Source organism: Quercus lobata, chromosome 8 (genome assembly GCF_001633185.2).
Source record: "Quercus lobata isolate SW786 chromosome 8, ValleyOak3.0 Primary Assembly, whole genome shotgun sequence".
Taxonomy (NCBI): Eukaryota; Viridiplantae; Streptophyta; class Magnoliopsida; order Fagales; family Fagaceae; genus Quercus; species Quercus lobata.
This window is the reverse complement of record NC_044911.1, coordinates 44,263,063-44,281,784: the sequence shown is the minus strand read 5'-3', so window position 1 is coordinate 44,281,784 and position 18,722 is coordinate 44,263,063. Positions and strand designations below refer to the sequence as shown.

The window sequence follows — 18,722 nt, the reverse complement described above, 5'->3', positions numbered from 1 at the left end:
CGATTCATTTATTCTAGACTCTTTGGTTTTTGAACTTAATAACTCACTTGAATGAATATTTATGATATGGTCTCACATTTGATTCTAAAATTAAGAAATAAAACTTTTTAAGAATAAATAATTTAGGACAAATGGCGCAAAATTAGAACTCCAATTTGAAATTCTAATTTGAGTTTCTCTCAACTTCACCTATTATTATATATATATATAGATATATAGACTAGTTTGTAATTTCATGCATATGCATGGATACACTTAAAATTATACAATATAAGATGCATAATATAATTCCTAAAATATATAATCTAAATACTATTGATAGTCATTTTTATATTTTATTAACTTTTTACAAAATTTTGTAAAGATATTATTAGGTATAAAATGTAAATTTTCCATGTTTTTTATTTTATTATTGTGAAGCACTTTTTTTTTTCTTTTCTAATTTATTTATTCTAAACTCTTTGATTTTGGTATTTAATAACTCACTTGGATGAATATTTATGATGTGATCCCACATTTGATTCTAAAATTAAGAAATAAAATTTTTTAAAAATAAATAATTAAGGACACATGGTGCAAAATTGGAACTCTAATTTGGAATTCTAATTTGAGTTTCTTTCAGCATCATCTATTATTATATATATATATAGATATATAGATTAATGACATGGTAAAATTCAATTCACAAATAAATAGGGTTTTTAAAATTTCATAGTGGAGAGTCACCTAAAAAGTAAAAACTATAGAGAATCTTAAATCTTCTGGCCATGTTCCATTTGGAGTTTGATATTCTAAAGAGAGTATGGACAGGAAAATATCTTTCCTGATCTTACTTAAAAGTATTTGGGTGCAAAGCATTTGCACATGTGCCTAAGTAGTAAGGAGGCAAACGAATAATCCAATCAAGTATCAGCAGCAAACCATCCTAAACAGCATAAAATCCAACCTCTGTCATGCAGGTGATCAATGTAGTGTCAAGTAGAAATCAAGTTAGATCATTTAAGACCGAAAAATTAGGAGGGGACATGCTCATGAGGAGCTTTTTGACCCAAACTTAGGAATTGACCCTCTAATTCCTAAGAATAGACATCTTTGGACCCATGTTGGTAGCCAGCTTTACGCTCTTCGTCATCTCGATTTTCTCTATTTGATGCCGTCAAGCTTGAGACACAGGTTAACTGATAATTAACACGTGAATTGTGGGAATCCAATATTTCTTTTGGGAAAATGTTAAACGTAATACAAGTTTATCACATGAACCTTCCAAACTATGCAGTAATAAAGGTCTGTTTAGATATCACTTATTTTGTTAAAATTAAAGATTTATTGCTGAAAATACTGTAAATAAAGGTAAAAATTAGTTGAAATAATATAGTAGAGCCCATGAGAAATACCAAAAAGTTCAGTGAGATCCATGAATAGTAAAAAAAATAAACTGAATGGTGAAATAATTTATAATTTTCATTACTTCCCAAATGCACACTAAGAGTCTATTTAGATATCGCTTATTACTGAAAACTGAAAACACTATAGCAAAATAATTTTTAAATGTGTGAATAGTGCTGTGAGACCTAGTTTTAAAGAAAAATTTGCTAAAATCCGTACTTGCGAGTCCCGTGAACAGTTTCACGGGACCCACACAAAAAGTGCAACCGCAGACAATAGCACTTTTCAGTGCTATCCAAACCCAGCCTAAATGTAACTGGTGGGTTTTAACCACTTCATAACTAAATTTTAAATTGTTTCTTTTTAATTGATAACACATCAGTTTATAACCACACTGTAATAAGATAAGAATCCTCTCAACTAAGGAAGATTTAGTTAACACTAGGTGAGGTTTGAGTCCAATGTCTAGTTGCATTAGACCCGTTGAGATTATAACACATATTCACTTTTAAACACATGTCACCATCTTAATGGGTCCAGTACACTACATGCACTAGACCTAAGCCTCACTCGTTAATACTTAACCGTGTAGATAATTCACTAGAAATCAACTCACAAAAATTTACATCAATGAATATGGGGATTAGAGATGGAAAAAGTGATGCGTTTGTTTCAACATAATTTTCCCCCCCAAAAAGACTTTTTTCATTTCCAAACATTTGGAGCAAGTAAAAGACTTTTACTTGACCAGAAAATCGCTCTTATTTAGACTAAAAACATGTTTTCAGTTAAAACATTTTCAGGAAAAACTTTTTGCGTTCTTATGTTTGAGTACACTCTTTATGGTGCCTTGAAATATATTTTCCGATGTTTGACTTGGACCAAAAAAAGAGAGTATAAACTCAAAACTTGTACAAGCAAAGGTCAAAGGAATAGCAAACCATTTTAGTCCAATAAATTTCTGCCCCGAACCTGTACTTTATCGACCCAACTTGTTTGCTAAGTCTAGCTACAATGGCTTGCTAGTCGTTTTTTTTATAGTAATAACTACGGAAAAATTAAATGAGATATTTACTTTTAATCTTTTTGCTGTAAAGAAAACAAGGAAGAAAGAAGGAAGCTAGTAAGTGAACCCTTAAACCCATTCAAAAGAAAAACTACAATGACATATTCACTTATTTTATAATTCAATAATTACAATAACGAAAAAAGGAATATTGAAATCTCGATACTTCTTTAAAAAGAGTAAGCAATATTACTAAATTATAAGGTTTTTGGCCGTATTCACTTGTTTTGTAGCACACTAAAGATGACAAGTATGCAAGTCCCCATGTTCCTAGACAAGCCAATCCTAGCATCAGCCGAAGGTGTTGATATGTAATAAACTATTTTGCTTAGATTAAGAACAATATCAATTGCCCCATTCTAATAGGTATTAGGCAATTGATATTGATTGGTAACTTTCAATTGTTTACCCAAAAAGAAAAAAACTTTATATTATTTTTTTCTTAAAGAGATAAAGAGGTAACTGGGCCTATTTCAATGGGTGGAGACGTGTCTCACATGATGGTGGGGGCCATAATCATGTGAGGGGCGGCGGGCTCACTCAGGCCTTCTCCAGTACCAGTCCCATTTTGTGTGGTTGAAGACTTCAAGTACTCCAACATGTTCATTATAAAATTACAAAAACATAAAAACAAAAGTACTTCCAAGCTCTCACTCTCAACTTTCATTTGATTAATTGACTCTTGACTTTCAAAATGTTTCTAAGAAAATGTAAATCCAAAATGAAGATATGTAGATTCGAGTATAATCTCTTTTTTAAAAGCATATATATCTGATATCTAGTTCTTCTTTGTAGAAAAACTAATATATATACAGTGTGCAATAAACACTACTCTTGTAAAAAAATATAGAATTCTTTCCATGTTTTGTAAGACAGTTTTATTTGAGAAAATAAAAAAAATCATGTGCTAGCTATAATAATAGAATGAACAGAACAAAAATTCATAACAATTTCACAACATTTTCAAATTAGTCTTTAGAAAAAATTAGTTGGAGTAAACATACTAGTTTAAGAATGTTGTGAAATTTTTGTAACATTTTGATGTGTTCTTAGCATTACTTTTATCATAATCATAAACAAGCTTCTTGATTTCAACAAAGTTTAATTAATTAAATTCATATGCAGGAAAAGTTTTCCTAGTTAGGCCTGTACTGAATGTCATGTATGCTAAGAATTAGGAGATTTCAAAAGGTTAGGAACGCAAATTCAAGATTTGTAAGGGTCCATTTGAGATCCACTTATTTTGTTGAAATTGAAAATTTTTTACTGAAAGTACTATAAATAAAAGTTAGCTGAAATATTACCAAAAAATACAGTGGACTCATGAACAGTAGTAAAAATAAGTTAAATAGTAAAATAAATTGACAAAAATAATCTTTGTCAAACGGACACTAAATATAAAAAGGGAATGTTTGTAGTTGGTATGGTCTATGGGGTAAATTAATTTAACAGATTAATCTTCCAACCTCTAATAATTTTATTATTGAGTCTCTATCAGACCTTCAAATTAAATAGTCTAATGGGAGCAACAATCAAGAAGCGCCTTTATGCCTATAAAGGAGTCTAGAAAAATAAAAATACTATAATCATAGGTTTATTTTTTTAATTTATTTTAATAGATGCTATAAACATAGTTTATTTTCGAATCCAATTGGTCAAAAGTGCGAGGCACAGGATAGAGTTTTGAAGGGTCCACTTGGAGGACCAATTTCTCCAATTTATTTTGCCTTTTTCTTTTTTTTTAATAAAAAAACTATGGCGCCTAAAGTAAGCATCTAGTCATCTACTGCATATTTTTCGTGATCATAACGGCAATCAAGACTTATTAATCACTCCTAGTATTTATTAATGTTTTGGGATAATTACATAAATAGCTAGAAGTTTTGATTTGGTTTTAAATTAATCCCTAAGCTTCAATCATTAAAATATCTATTCCATAGTTCTAAAATTGTACTAATCAAATCATCAAGATTAAGATTTCTTGTCGTTGCCAAGAGCCTTATAACTTAACTGACATTTCTTGGTGTTTTCAATGGAGACGTTTAGAATTCAAATTCTCCACCCCAACTATCAAATTATCAAAAAAAAATATATATATAAAATTTCTTGTAGTTATTTATAAAGCTCAAATCAATCCAATATATGTCGAACATGAGACTCAGCACACCCCCCTACTCAACTAATTCAATCAACTACTTCAATTTCAATATGAGGCATCACACATATTCTCATAAAATGGTTTTTAGTATTGCAACATTACAACTTACATGGTGTACATTATCTTTTGTTAAAAGAAATTCATTTGGGGTATACAAGGCAACAATTTAAAATTATAGGGTCAAAATTGATACCCAAAAACCAAACATTTAAAGTTTAGTTTAAAATTTAAGTTAAACTCTGTGAATTAAATGTTATGTAATACCCTTAATTTTTTTCATTAGTACAAACAATTAAGAGGCTTATGAACAAAGTAGCTACACCAATGAAACTAATCTTTTGAGTGCAAATTTTTTGAACATCATGGGCGTTGTCATACTGTACTTCAAAGTCTATCTAAAAAAAAGTTGTCATACTTCAATAGTTCAAGTGGATAATAATGGTTCAGAGTGACCTACTTAAAACAATTTTTTTTTAGCAAAGTGTTGGTTGGGGTGGGAGCACCAATTTTCTAGTGTAGTCAAGAACCCAGCCATAGTACTAAAGCCACTGATCACTGATCAGACTACCACATCCACAGGACCACAACTTCAATGGAAGCCCACCATGTGTCACCCAAATCCAAAGCTAATACTAAAAGGAAGGTTAAAGAATGTTTACTACTTTGTGTTAGACAAGTTGTTGAACATTATCTGATTGAACTTGAAACTTAAGGGTCACCATTAATCTTTGCAAACAAGGAATCAGTTAAAGTGAAAAAAAAAAAAAAAAAAAAAAAATGACAAGATGAATCTCCAAAAGGAATAAAGAAGAAAAATTATACTGACTGTGCTTGTGCAGTTGGAGGAGTCATGGTCATGTAACAACCGAACAACAAAGTCTTGCTCTAAAATCAACCCAACCACAATGAAAAGCACATAAAGCCCAGGGGGGAGAGAGAGAGAGAGAGAAAGTGAAAAAAGAAAGGAAACTTGAATGTCACCTTTAGTATCCTGGGCACACTCCAGTCAGATAAGTTCTGCAACCAACAGCCCCTCCTTCTTCTTTTCTTTTTTTTTAATTGATATGGTTTTTTAATGAATGTGGTATATTAGTTAATTAGTTTTTACTTTAGTAATGAATTTCTTAAAATGTTAGGAATATGGTAAATTATGTATTTGATCTCTATCATTTACACAGTATTTTAATTTGGTTATCAACATTTTAATTGTGTCAATTTGGTCTCTAATATTTCAGTGTTGTATTAATTTAGTCTCTACCAGTATCTCTTTGATGGAAATTCCTGGTGTGGCAAATGAACAAAATAAAAAATTAGTTTATTGCCACATCAACGGCAACTAATTATTTATTTTGGCCATTTACAATTTCAGCAATTTCCGTCCAAAAATAACAGTAGAAACTAAATTGACACAGCACTGAAAAGTTAGAAACTAAATTAACATAATTGAAAGGTTATGGACCAAATTAAAAAATGGTGTAAAGGATATGAACCAAATTAAAATATGGTGATGATGGAGACCAAATACATAGTTTACCCTAAAAATATTAATAATTTTCTACCCAAGTTTTACAAACTCATGAGTGTAATATATAAGGTAATTCACATATTTATTGTCAAATTAATTTGCAATGACCTTCTATAATAAAATTGGTGATTACTTAGCATTTTTCTTTCTCAAAACCATTCTTTTTCTTATAAAATAACCAGCAAACCTACTAAGATTTGACTTCAGGACCTCACTAATCACCACCCTTAACTATGAGTGGGAAGATAAGCATGCCAAGTCTTTAAAAATTAGAGCACTTCTCCGAACAGTAAAGACTAATAGTTCAAGATCTGTGGTTGATTTAGCAGAAATTTAGACCTATAAAACAGTAAAAAGGAGAAGCATAAAGAAAAAAGGCAAAAAATGCACACATCATCACCATCATTACAATCATCACTTAACCAGACCACATTCCAAATCAAAATTGCAAAAAAACTGTCCTTTACTTTCTTTTTTTTCCAACCTTCTTCCCTACCTTTTCCCTCCTTTTTGAGGCCTACCCTTCTTGCTTCCACCTTCTTACATACACCCCATCCCCATGTCTCCTTTCCTTTTCTCAAGTTTCCTTCTTTCTCTCTCTAAAGGGTGCACTTATTCCACAAAACATATATATATTTATACACATGTCAAGAGCTACACTATCCTCTACTCTCCAACAACATCATTGATTCTTCTCTAGTTTATGATATCTTTGCTTCACTTTTCTCTGTTTCAAACCAAGTGGAAAAGCAGAATTTGATTATTGAAGAGCTAGCACCATTAAAGGACAAGAGGAAGAAGACGAAGAAGAACGCATTTGAGATGGAAGAAAGGGTCTTTACCTGTCTCATATTTCTCCTATTTGGTCATTTCGTCTGTTCAGGTAAGAGAGTTGCTTTGTCTTGTTTGTATGGTATGCTTCTTATTAGTTAATTCATTATAATATATGGTTTTATACTTCCATTCTAACTGGGAATCTTGTTTTATTTTGTTTGAAGGCAGCAATTCCAATTGGTTCTTTCTTCTTTTCCTTCCTTTCTTTGTGTTACCATGTGAAAATATTCTCCTTTTCTTAGCAACAAACAGCTTTCCAAGACCTCAGATGAATTCTTTTGCTGGGAATTTTTTTTCATTTGAGGCTTAGTTCTTATTCTATAAGATGATTCTTGCGCACTAAACATTGAAATATGATACAGAGTCTTCTTGCTTTGAATTAAGCCATTTTGAATGCGGTTCTTATTCTTTGTATTCATACTTCTATTGCTTTAATTTTCTTCCTTCACAGGATCCCTGATAATAATCGAAACACAGTATTGAATCTGGTGTTGTGAATTCTTTAATTTCAAATGTAGTTATTATATTTCGAATTCACACTTTTGCTGCTTCACATGTTGGTCACCAAATTTCTTTGCTTTTCCTTTACTGTCAATTCTCTCTCTCCCTCTCTCACCTGATATTATAGTTTAGCACTAATTTCTTGGCTGGAGTAGGCTTTGAATTTTGCCATTTGAAATGCAGTTCTTAACTTCTTATACTTTGAATTCACACTTTACAGCTTCACACTTTAATGATTTTTTTTTCTCCAAATGGGTATTTCTGTTGGATATGGTTTAGTACTAATTACTTGGTTTTTCAAATTTTCAACGATCCTTCTTGCTCAATTTCTGACTTTGTCCTCTTCTCTCTCCTTTTCTTTTTCTTTATCTTTTTCAGAAAAAAAATTTCTGGTTGCCGACTATTACATATGACATATTTTGGCGTCTGATATCCACATCACAAGCCAATTTTTGTGTCGTTTTCTTCTTATTAAACTTGCTCCTTTCAACAGTCAGATTGCGTTCACGAGTCCATAATAATCTTGAGTACTAAATTGGGACATTGAAATGACCAAACTATTTTGTCCCTCAGATTTGGTCAAGTCCCTTTAGGTACCAAACATCTAACTGAATTTGTCCACCCCTTTTCTTTTTAATATACGTATATCTTTTGCTAAGTTAATTAGAAGAAGAGCGGGGAAGTGAAATATTGATGGGTCAGTAAAGCTATTAAGTCCACCCAAAAAAGAGTATCCTATGATCCTATCTGAATTTATGAACCTAATATCATGACAAATTTGTGACTTTTGAATTCATGTATAAGATTTGATATTAGGTTTCAAAATTAAATAATGTAAACAGAGCTTGTGTTTTTTATGCTTTTCCTAGTCTCCTAATAAAAAGAAAAACCACTATTTAGGTTTCTTGTCACTTTACATGTTATAGGTAGACAGCTTGAATCTAGCAACCTTATTTTGTATTCTTCCTATTGAGATTTAGCCTTATTTGTTGAAAAAGTTGTACATACAGACAAAAAGTAAAGTTTCACCTCGACTTTTTATTTCATTTCAACTACAGGTTCAATTTTAACAAAGAAGATATCAATAGGGTACAGCACAGAACAAGACCATGAAGTAACACAATTGTTGCATTTCACTTCCTCAATTTCAACTACCCAAAAAGACATTACTACTCCAATCACAACAGTTCCTACAATAACTCCAGCCAGTACCACACCTTCTACAACAACTCCAATTATAAACCCAACCTCAAACCCTGATACAAGCACACCAGCAGTCAACATGACCCCAATTACAAACCCAGCTCCTGCAACTACATCACCTGCAACTTCAGGGGCTAGCTGGTGTGTTGCTACCCAAAGTGCACCACAAAAAGAGTTACAAGTTGCTTTAGACTATGCTTGTGGGTATGGTGGTGTTGATTGTTCAGCAATACAGCTTAGTGGAAGTTGTTACAACCCCAGCACCATTCGTGACCATGCATCATATGCGTTTAATGCGTATTATCAGAAGAACCCAGTTCCAAATAGCTGTAATTTTGGAGGAACTGCTATGATTACAAGCACTGACCCAAGTAAGCTATGTCTCCTTATTGTGCCATTTCATTATGCCATACTATTATTGCCTATGGTAATATTTCCTACGAAATTCATGGAGAGTGGCTTCTAATTTTTAACTATAAAACGATAAGTCTTGAGGACACAATAATTTTCACAAGGACTAAGCTATATGTTGTGATCATTTCAATTTCAATTTGTCATATCAGCAGTTGTGAAAAGCGTTGTGTCCATAGCATAATTGTCTATAGACTGATTTTATATATAGTTTATGATTCCTTCTTTTTTTTAATTAATTTTTAAGTCTAATTTAATAACATCAACCAATTTCAAAATAACATTGGAATTCTTCTTTCCTCATGTATTTTTTAATCATCATTACAGGTACTGGGACATGTCAATATGCATCCACTAGGTGAACACTCCTAACTCCTAGCCACCTCTATTACTTTTTTTTTTTTTTTTTTTTTTTTTTTTTTTTTAAGCACTTAAAACAGAGAAGAAATCCTTATTAAGTTTTGAATTGGAATTGCAGCACAAGTTCATCATTGTTAAACACAACAAATTCGAGTGGCTCAACAGTTTTTGGAGCTGTCCCTACTGGCCCCTCCACCCCATCATCATCATCAGCAGCTACCACGTTAAAGAGCTTATTGTCACATTCCTTTATCATTACATGTCTCATGACATTGTTCCTGGGTAAATGTCATCTCTGAGAAGGGTGGAAATTGCACTCAGCATTCACTACATAATTGGATCAAGTCAATTTGATCGCATGCTGGCTTTTTTGAGTGACAGATAATCAAGCATAGACAAATGAGTGGCACATATGTTTTTTTTGCAGTCATAGACCATAGTTTTGTGTTGAGATTAATCTTATACTAGATATGTAAATTAGTTGTAAGAGAAGGCTCGTAGTGTAGAAGAAAAGCGAGCAATATGGAGGGTTCTGTAGAGATAGTAACCATTAATAGTTTTTTCTTTTCTTTTCTTTTTTCTTATCTTTTTTTTGGGTGGTTTTACAATAATAATATATCATTAGGCTCTTGGACTATTTTGTAAATTCATGGGAATGAGAAACTTTTGGTTGGAAGGTTGTAATTGTATGTCACTGAAACCGTTAAAGTTTCCCTATGCAAGACAAAAAAATGCACAGATTTCTCTCAACCATACAATATGATACACAGCATAAGCTGACTCGATCCCCCACCCACTTCACTTTCATGGTCAACCTTGATTTAGCTTGAAGAAAGAATGTAAGGTGGTGAATATGTATCTTTTTTTAGATGAGCTTATAGTCTTTGCAGCAGTGTTGTTTGATTGATTTCTTTTAGAGTATGTTTGGTAGACTGTAATAAGTACGGTAATGTAATAGTTATTCCTATGATTTAACTATTCAATAGTTTGGTATGTTTTTATTACAAGACATAGATATTCCTTTTGAATAACTATTCTCTAAAATGATGAATAATTATTCATCTTTAAAAGAATTGTAATAGTTATTTCTTAGTAAATGTATTAATTTCTAAAATTAATATATTTTCAAATAAACAAACTTTTCATATGTACATAACAATTGTGGGGGCCAGTTAATCAGTAATTATTAAAACCGAGCTATCTGGGCCTGTGGCCCATCCGATGACGTAAAACCGTCCGAAGAGGCCCATATAAGGTTATAAGGGGAACTAAATGAAAAGAGAAGTAGATATCACATAAAATGGGTCCAGTATTCGTTCGAGGACAATATCATTCTCGGCAATATGTGTCCGAGGACGACCTGATCGCCATATTGTTACAAACACACTTCAGAACTACATTACCACTAAAGGTGGGACATAAGACCAAGGATAAGAAAGAAAGGATAAACAAATATCTTGAACAACTGCTGTCTCAGCATTAATTGCCTCTCAACCAACTCTCTGACCGCATTAATGTGAAAATGATGTCTGAACAGTGATGAAGCAGCCTTACAGCTGCTAGTTGAAGGTTCCAGGAAGTGTTGGATGAGACAGGAAGGGATCTCTAGAATCCAACATACACGTGTGTGGTGAAGATAACACCAAGAGGGTAGTATATAACATGGAAGAATGCATTGAGAAAAGGGGATCGGAACTTCTAAATAAGGGACGCCTAGAGGAAAACCTTATGAAATAAAGAACTTAACTTGTTTCAAGGAGAAATTAATCGTAATATTTGTGTTAATTCATCTAAAAACGTTAAGTTTAATCGTTTTTCTTTTGAAGTTAATCTAGTTCTTTTATATCTATGCTCTACAAATTTATTGTTTGGGTTTTTAGCGTTTGAACCCAATACAAGTTTGGGATCGTTACAAATTGAGTCCTTACAACAATTATGAAAATAAAAAAAAATTATAAAAAAAATTATTCTCTCTTTCAAATTTAAAAATATATATATTATTTTTTAGAAAATATAATTATATGAGTAAAATATTTTCTAAAATATATCTTAAATTTGATTTAAAATACTTTAATTGCATTGTCTCCAAGGTTCTATTATCGTGTCGTTACCAAACAAATGAATAGTAAAAAGTATTACATTACAACATCTTGTATTCCTTGTAATACCTATTCCTATTCTTATGTAATTACCATTACAGTTTACCCAATATACCCTTATTTTTTTGGATGAAAATTGTTTAATTGAATTTGTGGTGGATTTGAATTAGTAAACTCAGTGATACAATTTATTAATTATATGAGAAGATCCACAATCAAAAACTCAAATAAAAACCCAAAAGATTACAATCACTCATCACTCATCTCTTAGTGTCTCACTCTTGTTTGTTTTTCTTTTCCTTTTTTTTTTTTTTTTTCCCTCTTCACCCTCTCTTTTTTCCAACCCCCTTCTTTAGGGCATGGGGTGGGTATTTGTACCCTTCCTTGACCATCTCCCTAGATATGGACGATGTGCCAATGGGTTTGAGTCCCATCACCTGTCCTTCCATAAACAAGGAAAGAATAGGTCTGCAATAAGAGAAAATATACAGTCTTCATAGTGGATTACGTCATTTGTCTATCATTCGAGTAAAAAACTCCCACCTATTTAAAATTTTTGAGTCAGTATTTAGTTTTTATTTAAAACTCCATAATTTTAAGCAAGTGAGATTCTTATACTGGAATTGTAGACTACATCAATTATCTACCATGAGAACCTTATAATTTCTCTTACAGTAAGCTATTCCATTGTTTAGACAGGTCATTTAGCATTTAATGCTAAGAGACTGCTGGTATGTGAGTGTAATTAATGCGGAGATGATGGTTGCCCCTTTTGTTGCCTTCCTTCAGTATGGACGAGCTCCATTGTTTGGACAATCTTCACTCTTTTTCTTCTTTATCTCCTTATAGGTTGAGTCAAGGAACTCCCTCTAGTAGAAACTCACAAAACATTGTCCCTAGGTCGATGTGGGTTCCTTAACTAGGCCCTAGATAGACGTTTCCTTAATCATTCTAATAGGGCTTATTCTGACCGGCCTATGAATCGGCATGTACAGGATTGGGCTCTTGTCCAACCCCCCACAAAATTTAAATCAATGTGTGTTTTTTGGTGACATAGTACATAGGTTATACTATGTAGGGTTCATACATTATTTGAAGAGAGAGAGAGAGAGAGAGAGAGAGAGAGAGAGATATTCAAGGGGTACAAAACTATATTTATCAATAATTTTTTAATTCAATCAAATTAACAATACACAAGTATACATGATATATTCGTGTTCATCAAAAATATATATAATATATTCGTTTTTGATAACATGTATACAATACTTTATACTTAGAGTATGTCTTTAACCTGCTACATTGCATATATTATTTTCTTGTAAATAATTAGAAAATTTCATCAAGGGCGGAAGTGTAGATATTGCATTTTATAACCCTAATTTAACTTCAGGGTAAAATGGTAATCTCACGTCACATGGGTAAAATTTGTAATAATTAATATTATTTATTTATTTATTTTGAAACTTAGTTTAAATTTGTTAGTTTGATTTATTTTGATATTTTATGACTTTTTTATGTCAGTATTTCAAGACTTAATTTTTACTTCTAATGAAGTTGGAATATTAGGCCCAATTTTTACTTAATTTTTATCGATTGGTACATGTTACATCCATAGCAACATCACGTTCAAGAAAAGGTGACACAACTTCTTCCACCGATACACACATTTTCAATACGTGGGCAATGAATATTGTCCCTAGGTTCGATCTATCATTCAATTAAATAAATAAATAAAACAAAGTTTAATTCTAAATTAGTTTGAAGTTATCTTCTTCAATCCACAACGTGACAATTTATAAAACTATTCATATATATTATTTAAACAAATTACATGATTTATTAAAAATGTCCTACAATTAAAACTGCACATGAATAATTTGTTCAATCAACACATAATGGACTTGAGAAAGATAACTCTAAAGTGGTTGGAACTAAGCTTTTTCCAAAAATAAAAAATATTTCCCCCTAGGAAATGGCCTTTTCTTCAAGCAAGAATAACTCTCTTTTGTGACATGGTGGGTTAAATATCAAAAGTGAGAATTTAGATAAAACTTTTCTTTTTTTTCTTTTTTTTTTTGTAAACAGATAAAACTTATCAATCATTTAAGAAGAGATTATTACTTCTCTAGGAAATAAGAAATTCAGTATTTTAAAGCTTTGGAATCAATAGGATTTTTTTAATTATTTTTTTTAAAGAAAAGAATCAATAGGAATTAACAGTGGCATATCAAAACCGAAGATTCTTTTTTTCCTTTAAATTGTGAATGGGATATTGCACTCCATACATGTGCTCAAGTTCACCCATTCTGGCATTCTCTCGGGCCTAACCAATTTCTTTCATTGCATCTTTTTTGTAAAATTCAAAACAATGATACTCTTTCAACTTATCTAGCTACAAAAATAAAAAAATAAAGATAAAATTTAGTTACAAACTTGATTGTAGGCTTAGGAATTGACTCGCGACAGCAAAATGAGAAGTGTTTATGTTACATGCATTGCACATGAGAATACGGCATAATACAGTGTTAGTGTTAAAGGACCAAATTGATCATATTTTAAAACTTTTGGATCCGTTTGGTATTATCCCAAATCTCAAGGTAGGTTAGTGTAATTTATCAAAATAAAAAATAATAAGACAAAAAGAGTTCTATACAAAAAGTTTTAGAATACCGTGTCGTTATATATGTGGAATGTGGTGTTGTGCTGTGAGATGTGTCATGTCCTTCTCAACCATACGATCATGCGATTGGACGACTCTGATCATCATCTAACATTCTGTGCGCAACACAGTGGAATTTCTGATCTACCAATAAAATAAAATAAAAAGTGCCACATGCAAAACGTGTATGTTATCTTTGTTAAAAAAAAAAAACAAACAAACAAACAAACGTTAGATTAGTTTTTAATTTCACTAATAATTAGTTTATAATTCTCATGTATGTATGAAAAATGCTACAAGTATGCATATTATTATTTTCATAATATTTGAGTCTCACAATTGTGTGAAATTCACATAGTGAGATAAATGTGAGTAATGTTAGGGGTACTACTAGAGGCGGAGTTAGGAGGGTAGCCCCTAACTTTTCCAATTTCCCAATAGTATGAGTACTACAATTAGAATTTATACAAAATATAAATGACCGGTCCCCTCTCAAATTTGAGAATTTGATCCCTCAAAATCTAAAATTTGGACCTTAAGCATTCATAAGTGGTCCCTCAAAATTTTCAAGTAGTCCTAAAAATCCCAAAAAAAATTAGGTGAAAATGTACTTTTGGTCCCTACATTTTGGTCCTATCCACAATTTGGTCCCTAAATTGATTTAGGTCCTAGGTCAGTCCCTGATTTTCAAAAATCGTTTTTAAAATAGTCCCTACCGTCAACCCAGTGACAGAAAATGCTAAGGTGGCAAACGGAATATACTGTTTGCTGACATGGCTAATAAAATAATAATAAAAAATATATATTTAAATGCCATGTCAGAATTTTCTGAATTAAAAAAGCCATGTCAATTTAATTAAAAAATAAAAATAATTTATATTTTTCAATTTCAATTTAATTCAAACTAAATTAAAAAAAAAAAACTTTTAAATCTAATTTTATTATTATTATTGCTTTCATTATTTTTTAGGTTAGGAGGTAAGATCACAAGAACTTGTTCTTCATGTTCTTCCTGAACTCAAAAACAATCAAACCCAAAACATCAAACCCAGAACAATGCAAAATTTCATACAAAATCCCTACCCTCCACTGAAACCTCCAAAACATGAAAAAATCATCAAACCCAAACCCACATGAGAAAACCAACCTAGAAAAATCATCAAACTTCCAACCCAGAAAAATCATCAAACCTCCAACCTAGAAACATCCAACAACTTCATTCTTCATGTTTTTCTCCAAATCAAGACAAACCCAATTGACTAACCCACTCAAAATCAATCTCAACACAAAAAATCCATACCCACAAACTGAAACCACCACCAACAACCAAAACAACCGCCACAATTACCCACACCACCAACCATAACAACCACAAATCACCACCAAAAACCCACCGTCGATCAACCTAGCACCACCCACCGCCGAGAGTCAAACCCAAACTCAAACAAAAGCCAATACCCATACTAAAACTCAAAACACCCAAACAAAATCCAAAATCCAAACCATCCGCTACCACTGCCACCACCACTACCACCATCAACATCCACCACTGCCAAATCCATACCCATAAACCCAAATAATAATTAAAATAAAATAAAATAAAATAACCAAAACAAATCCATTTTCTGCCACAATCACCAAACCTAAGACTCGCGGCGACCCATGGCAAGCAAAACCACGGCCACCCACGAGCACCAACGGCCCCACGTTAGCCCACGGTGATCTAAATCCCATATGTGTCGATCTGAACCCACCTCCAACGAGCCACGACCACCGAAACGCCACCACTCAACCAGAAATCACTGTTTCGGAGAAAGGGAGACCAAGATGATGGCGAGCAAAACCACTGCCACCCACAAGCACCAACGGCCCCACGCCAGCCCACGGCAATCTGAATCCCACTTGTGCCGATCTGAACCCACCCACAGTAAGACACGACCACCGAAACGCCACTACTCAACCAGAAATCACTGATTTGGAGAGAGGGAGACCGAGATGAGGAAAAAAGAATAGACAAATAGAGAGGGAGAAGAAGGCTGAATTGGTGGTTTCTGATTTAGGGAGTCCAAGTGTAGGGTGAAGAGAGAGAGAGAGGGAGTTTGAGATTAGTGGTAGAGAGTGTGAAGATTTTTTTTAAGCTAATAAGGTTAACCAAAAACAAAAAAAAAACAAAAAAACAAAAAAAAAATTAAAACAATTATGAATTTTTATTTTTTAAGAAATGATTTTAGTTTAAATTAGATTTAAGGTTTTTTTAAAAATTTTAATTTACATTTTTTCTTTAAATTTTCTTAGGGCTGGCTTTCTTTTATTAATTTAAATGCTGACATGGCATTTAAAAAATTTTAAATATATTTTTTTATTATCAGTTTATTAGCCACGTCAGCAAACAGTGTATTCCGTTTGTCACCTAAGTTATTGTGTGTGTTGTGCACCTAACCCATCACACTGCCAGTCACCTCGCTGTGAATCTGTGGTCGTCCATCAACTCCAAGCTCTCTCTCTCTCTCTCTCTCTCTCTCTCTCCCTCTCTCTCTCTCCCTCTCTCTCTTTAACTTGTGAACACCAAGTAATATACTACGTTACTGTTGTGAAATTTTAAAATACTCGCAAGTGTACGAACCGTACCGAAGTATAGTTGGACAAGAACGAGGTCAAATCCACAGGGACTTGTATGAATGTAGGAAAATTAATTAAACCTTAACCAAATTAATCCTAATCTAGTTTAAATAAAAATTGGTTGGTTGCAATAAAATAAACTAAGCAAATAATAAAATTAAGCAAATAGTTAGACTCAGCAAAATATATAAAGCAATAAAAAGATGTAAACAATCAAGGGAAAGGAATTAAGGTTTTGGAATCCGTCTTGTAAATCATATCATCATATATTTATGATCATTAATTTTTTCCAACCACTGCATGATAATCTAGAAATCAATCTTGCTATCATGGAAAATATCATCATTAAAATCCTTATTTTAAAAATCAAAGGCATGTTCTTCTTCGCTTCTTAAGTATAAAATCAAATCATCAATTGTATCCATAGTCAAACAAATCACAAAATATATCCAATTCTAAAAATCAAATCATAAATTGTATCCATTGACAGACAAATCACAAGTAATATCCAATTTTATAATCAAGAATTAATAAACCAGGCATTCAATTAATTAAGATAAATCCTAAATCATGAGAAAAACATGATTGAACTCGTATCTAGAATTCCATCTTAGTCAATTGATATAAAACAAGAACAATTTAAATCATTAAAAAACAACTATTGTGGGAAAAATCAAATCACATAAATATTATTGATAATCCTTAACAAGGTTTCATTCTCAACACTAATTATAAATTTAGCTACTCATAGTAATTGAAAGAAAACACAAAAATAAAGTACTAACATTAAACTAGACAAATAAAATAAAACTAACTGTCATAGAAGAAAACCAAAAAAGTAGCCGCACTCTCTATACATTCAGCCCTCAGCCCTAGCACTAGCCTCCGCCTCCTGAATTTTGCCCTAAAGAGTCTTTAAATAGGTCAAGGAATCCTCTTACAAGTTGAATTCCCGTTTAGAGAAAATCCCAGATTTTTAGGCTTCACTTAACCGACAGTTTTGGCCCATTTAACTTCAGAATTTGGACTTTTGGTAAACTACAAAGTTGTAGCCCTTTAAGTTAACTTTTCAGCCCAACTTGAATCATCTTGATTGGACATTTGAGCCGAAAATTATGCCAAAAATATTAACTGATGTGCAGTCTGGAATCCTAATCCGAATTGAACTTAGATTTGGTGCAAATTTCCTTTGATTCTTTACTCCAATTGGACTTAAATTTAATTGGGTTGGTCTTTTCTTGAATTTATGCCTGGCTGGATGTAAGTTGGCTTGATTCAATTGGCCTAACCCCACTTTGCATGTAAAGCCCTTGTTACCTACAACACAAAGATATTATATAATCAGTCACAAAGTAACATAAAAGTAAGGCTAAATATGTAGATATGTGAGTACTTTATTGTATATATTTCATGCACATCAGTTACTACTAAAGACTAAACTATATAGTGTAGTCGGTTTACTACTTTTGTTATACAATGTCCTATACAACTATATGTTGTACTTTAGCAATTTTAACTTGGTTGAGTTTCATTTGTGGGTTTGATAATCTCAATAAATAAATAAAAAATTTGGTTGTAATTTCTTTAAATTTTTGTTTATAAATTTTTATAATATATTAATAATATTACTGTATTGTTGAGTCATGAGTGATTGTGTTATTGAAAGCGAATGTTATATAATATTAGAATAGTGCCATGTATTGTATGTTAACGTATTTGTATTTGGTTTTGAAATTTTTTGCTTAATTTTTAATTGGATTTTTTATAATATATATATGCTTAATTGTTTGTTTATCTTACTACACATGGTAGTTTATGCTTGATTGTTCATACTAGTGTTGTGTATTGACTATTGACGACCGATGTGGTATCATCCTAGTGTACAAGATGGAAAATAA

At 32.0% G+C, this 18,722-nt stretch overlaps 1 protein-coding gene across 1 annotated transcript; it reads left to right on the top strand.

Annotated features, from left to right (window-relative positions):
* The first annotated feature begins 6,515 nt into the window (after positions 1-6,515).
* Positions 6,516-10,223, top strand: LOC115955080 (PLASMODESMATA CALLOSE-BINDING PROTEIN 3-like). The gene is made up of 4 exons (XM_031073128.1): positions 6,516-7,018; positions 8,529-9,044; positions 9,412-9,442; positions 9,563-10,223. Exons 1-4 carry the CDS (start codon positions 6,958-6,960, stop codon positions 9,741-9,743), a joined length of 789 nt encoding a protein of 262 aa, XP_030928988.1. The 5' UTR covers positions 6,516-6,957; the 3' UTR covers positions 9,744-10,223.
* The last annotated feature ends 8,499 nt before the right edge of the window (positions 10,224-18,722 follow it).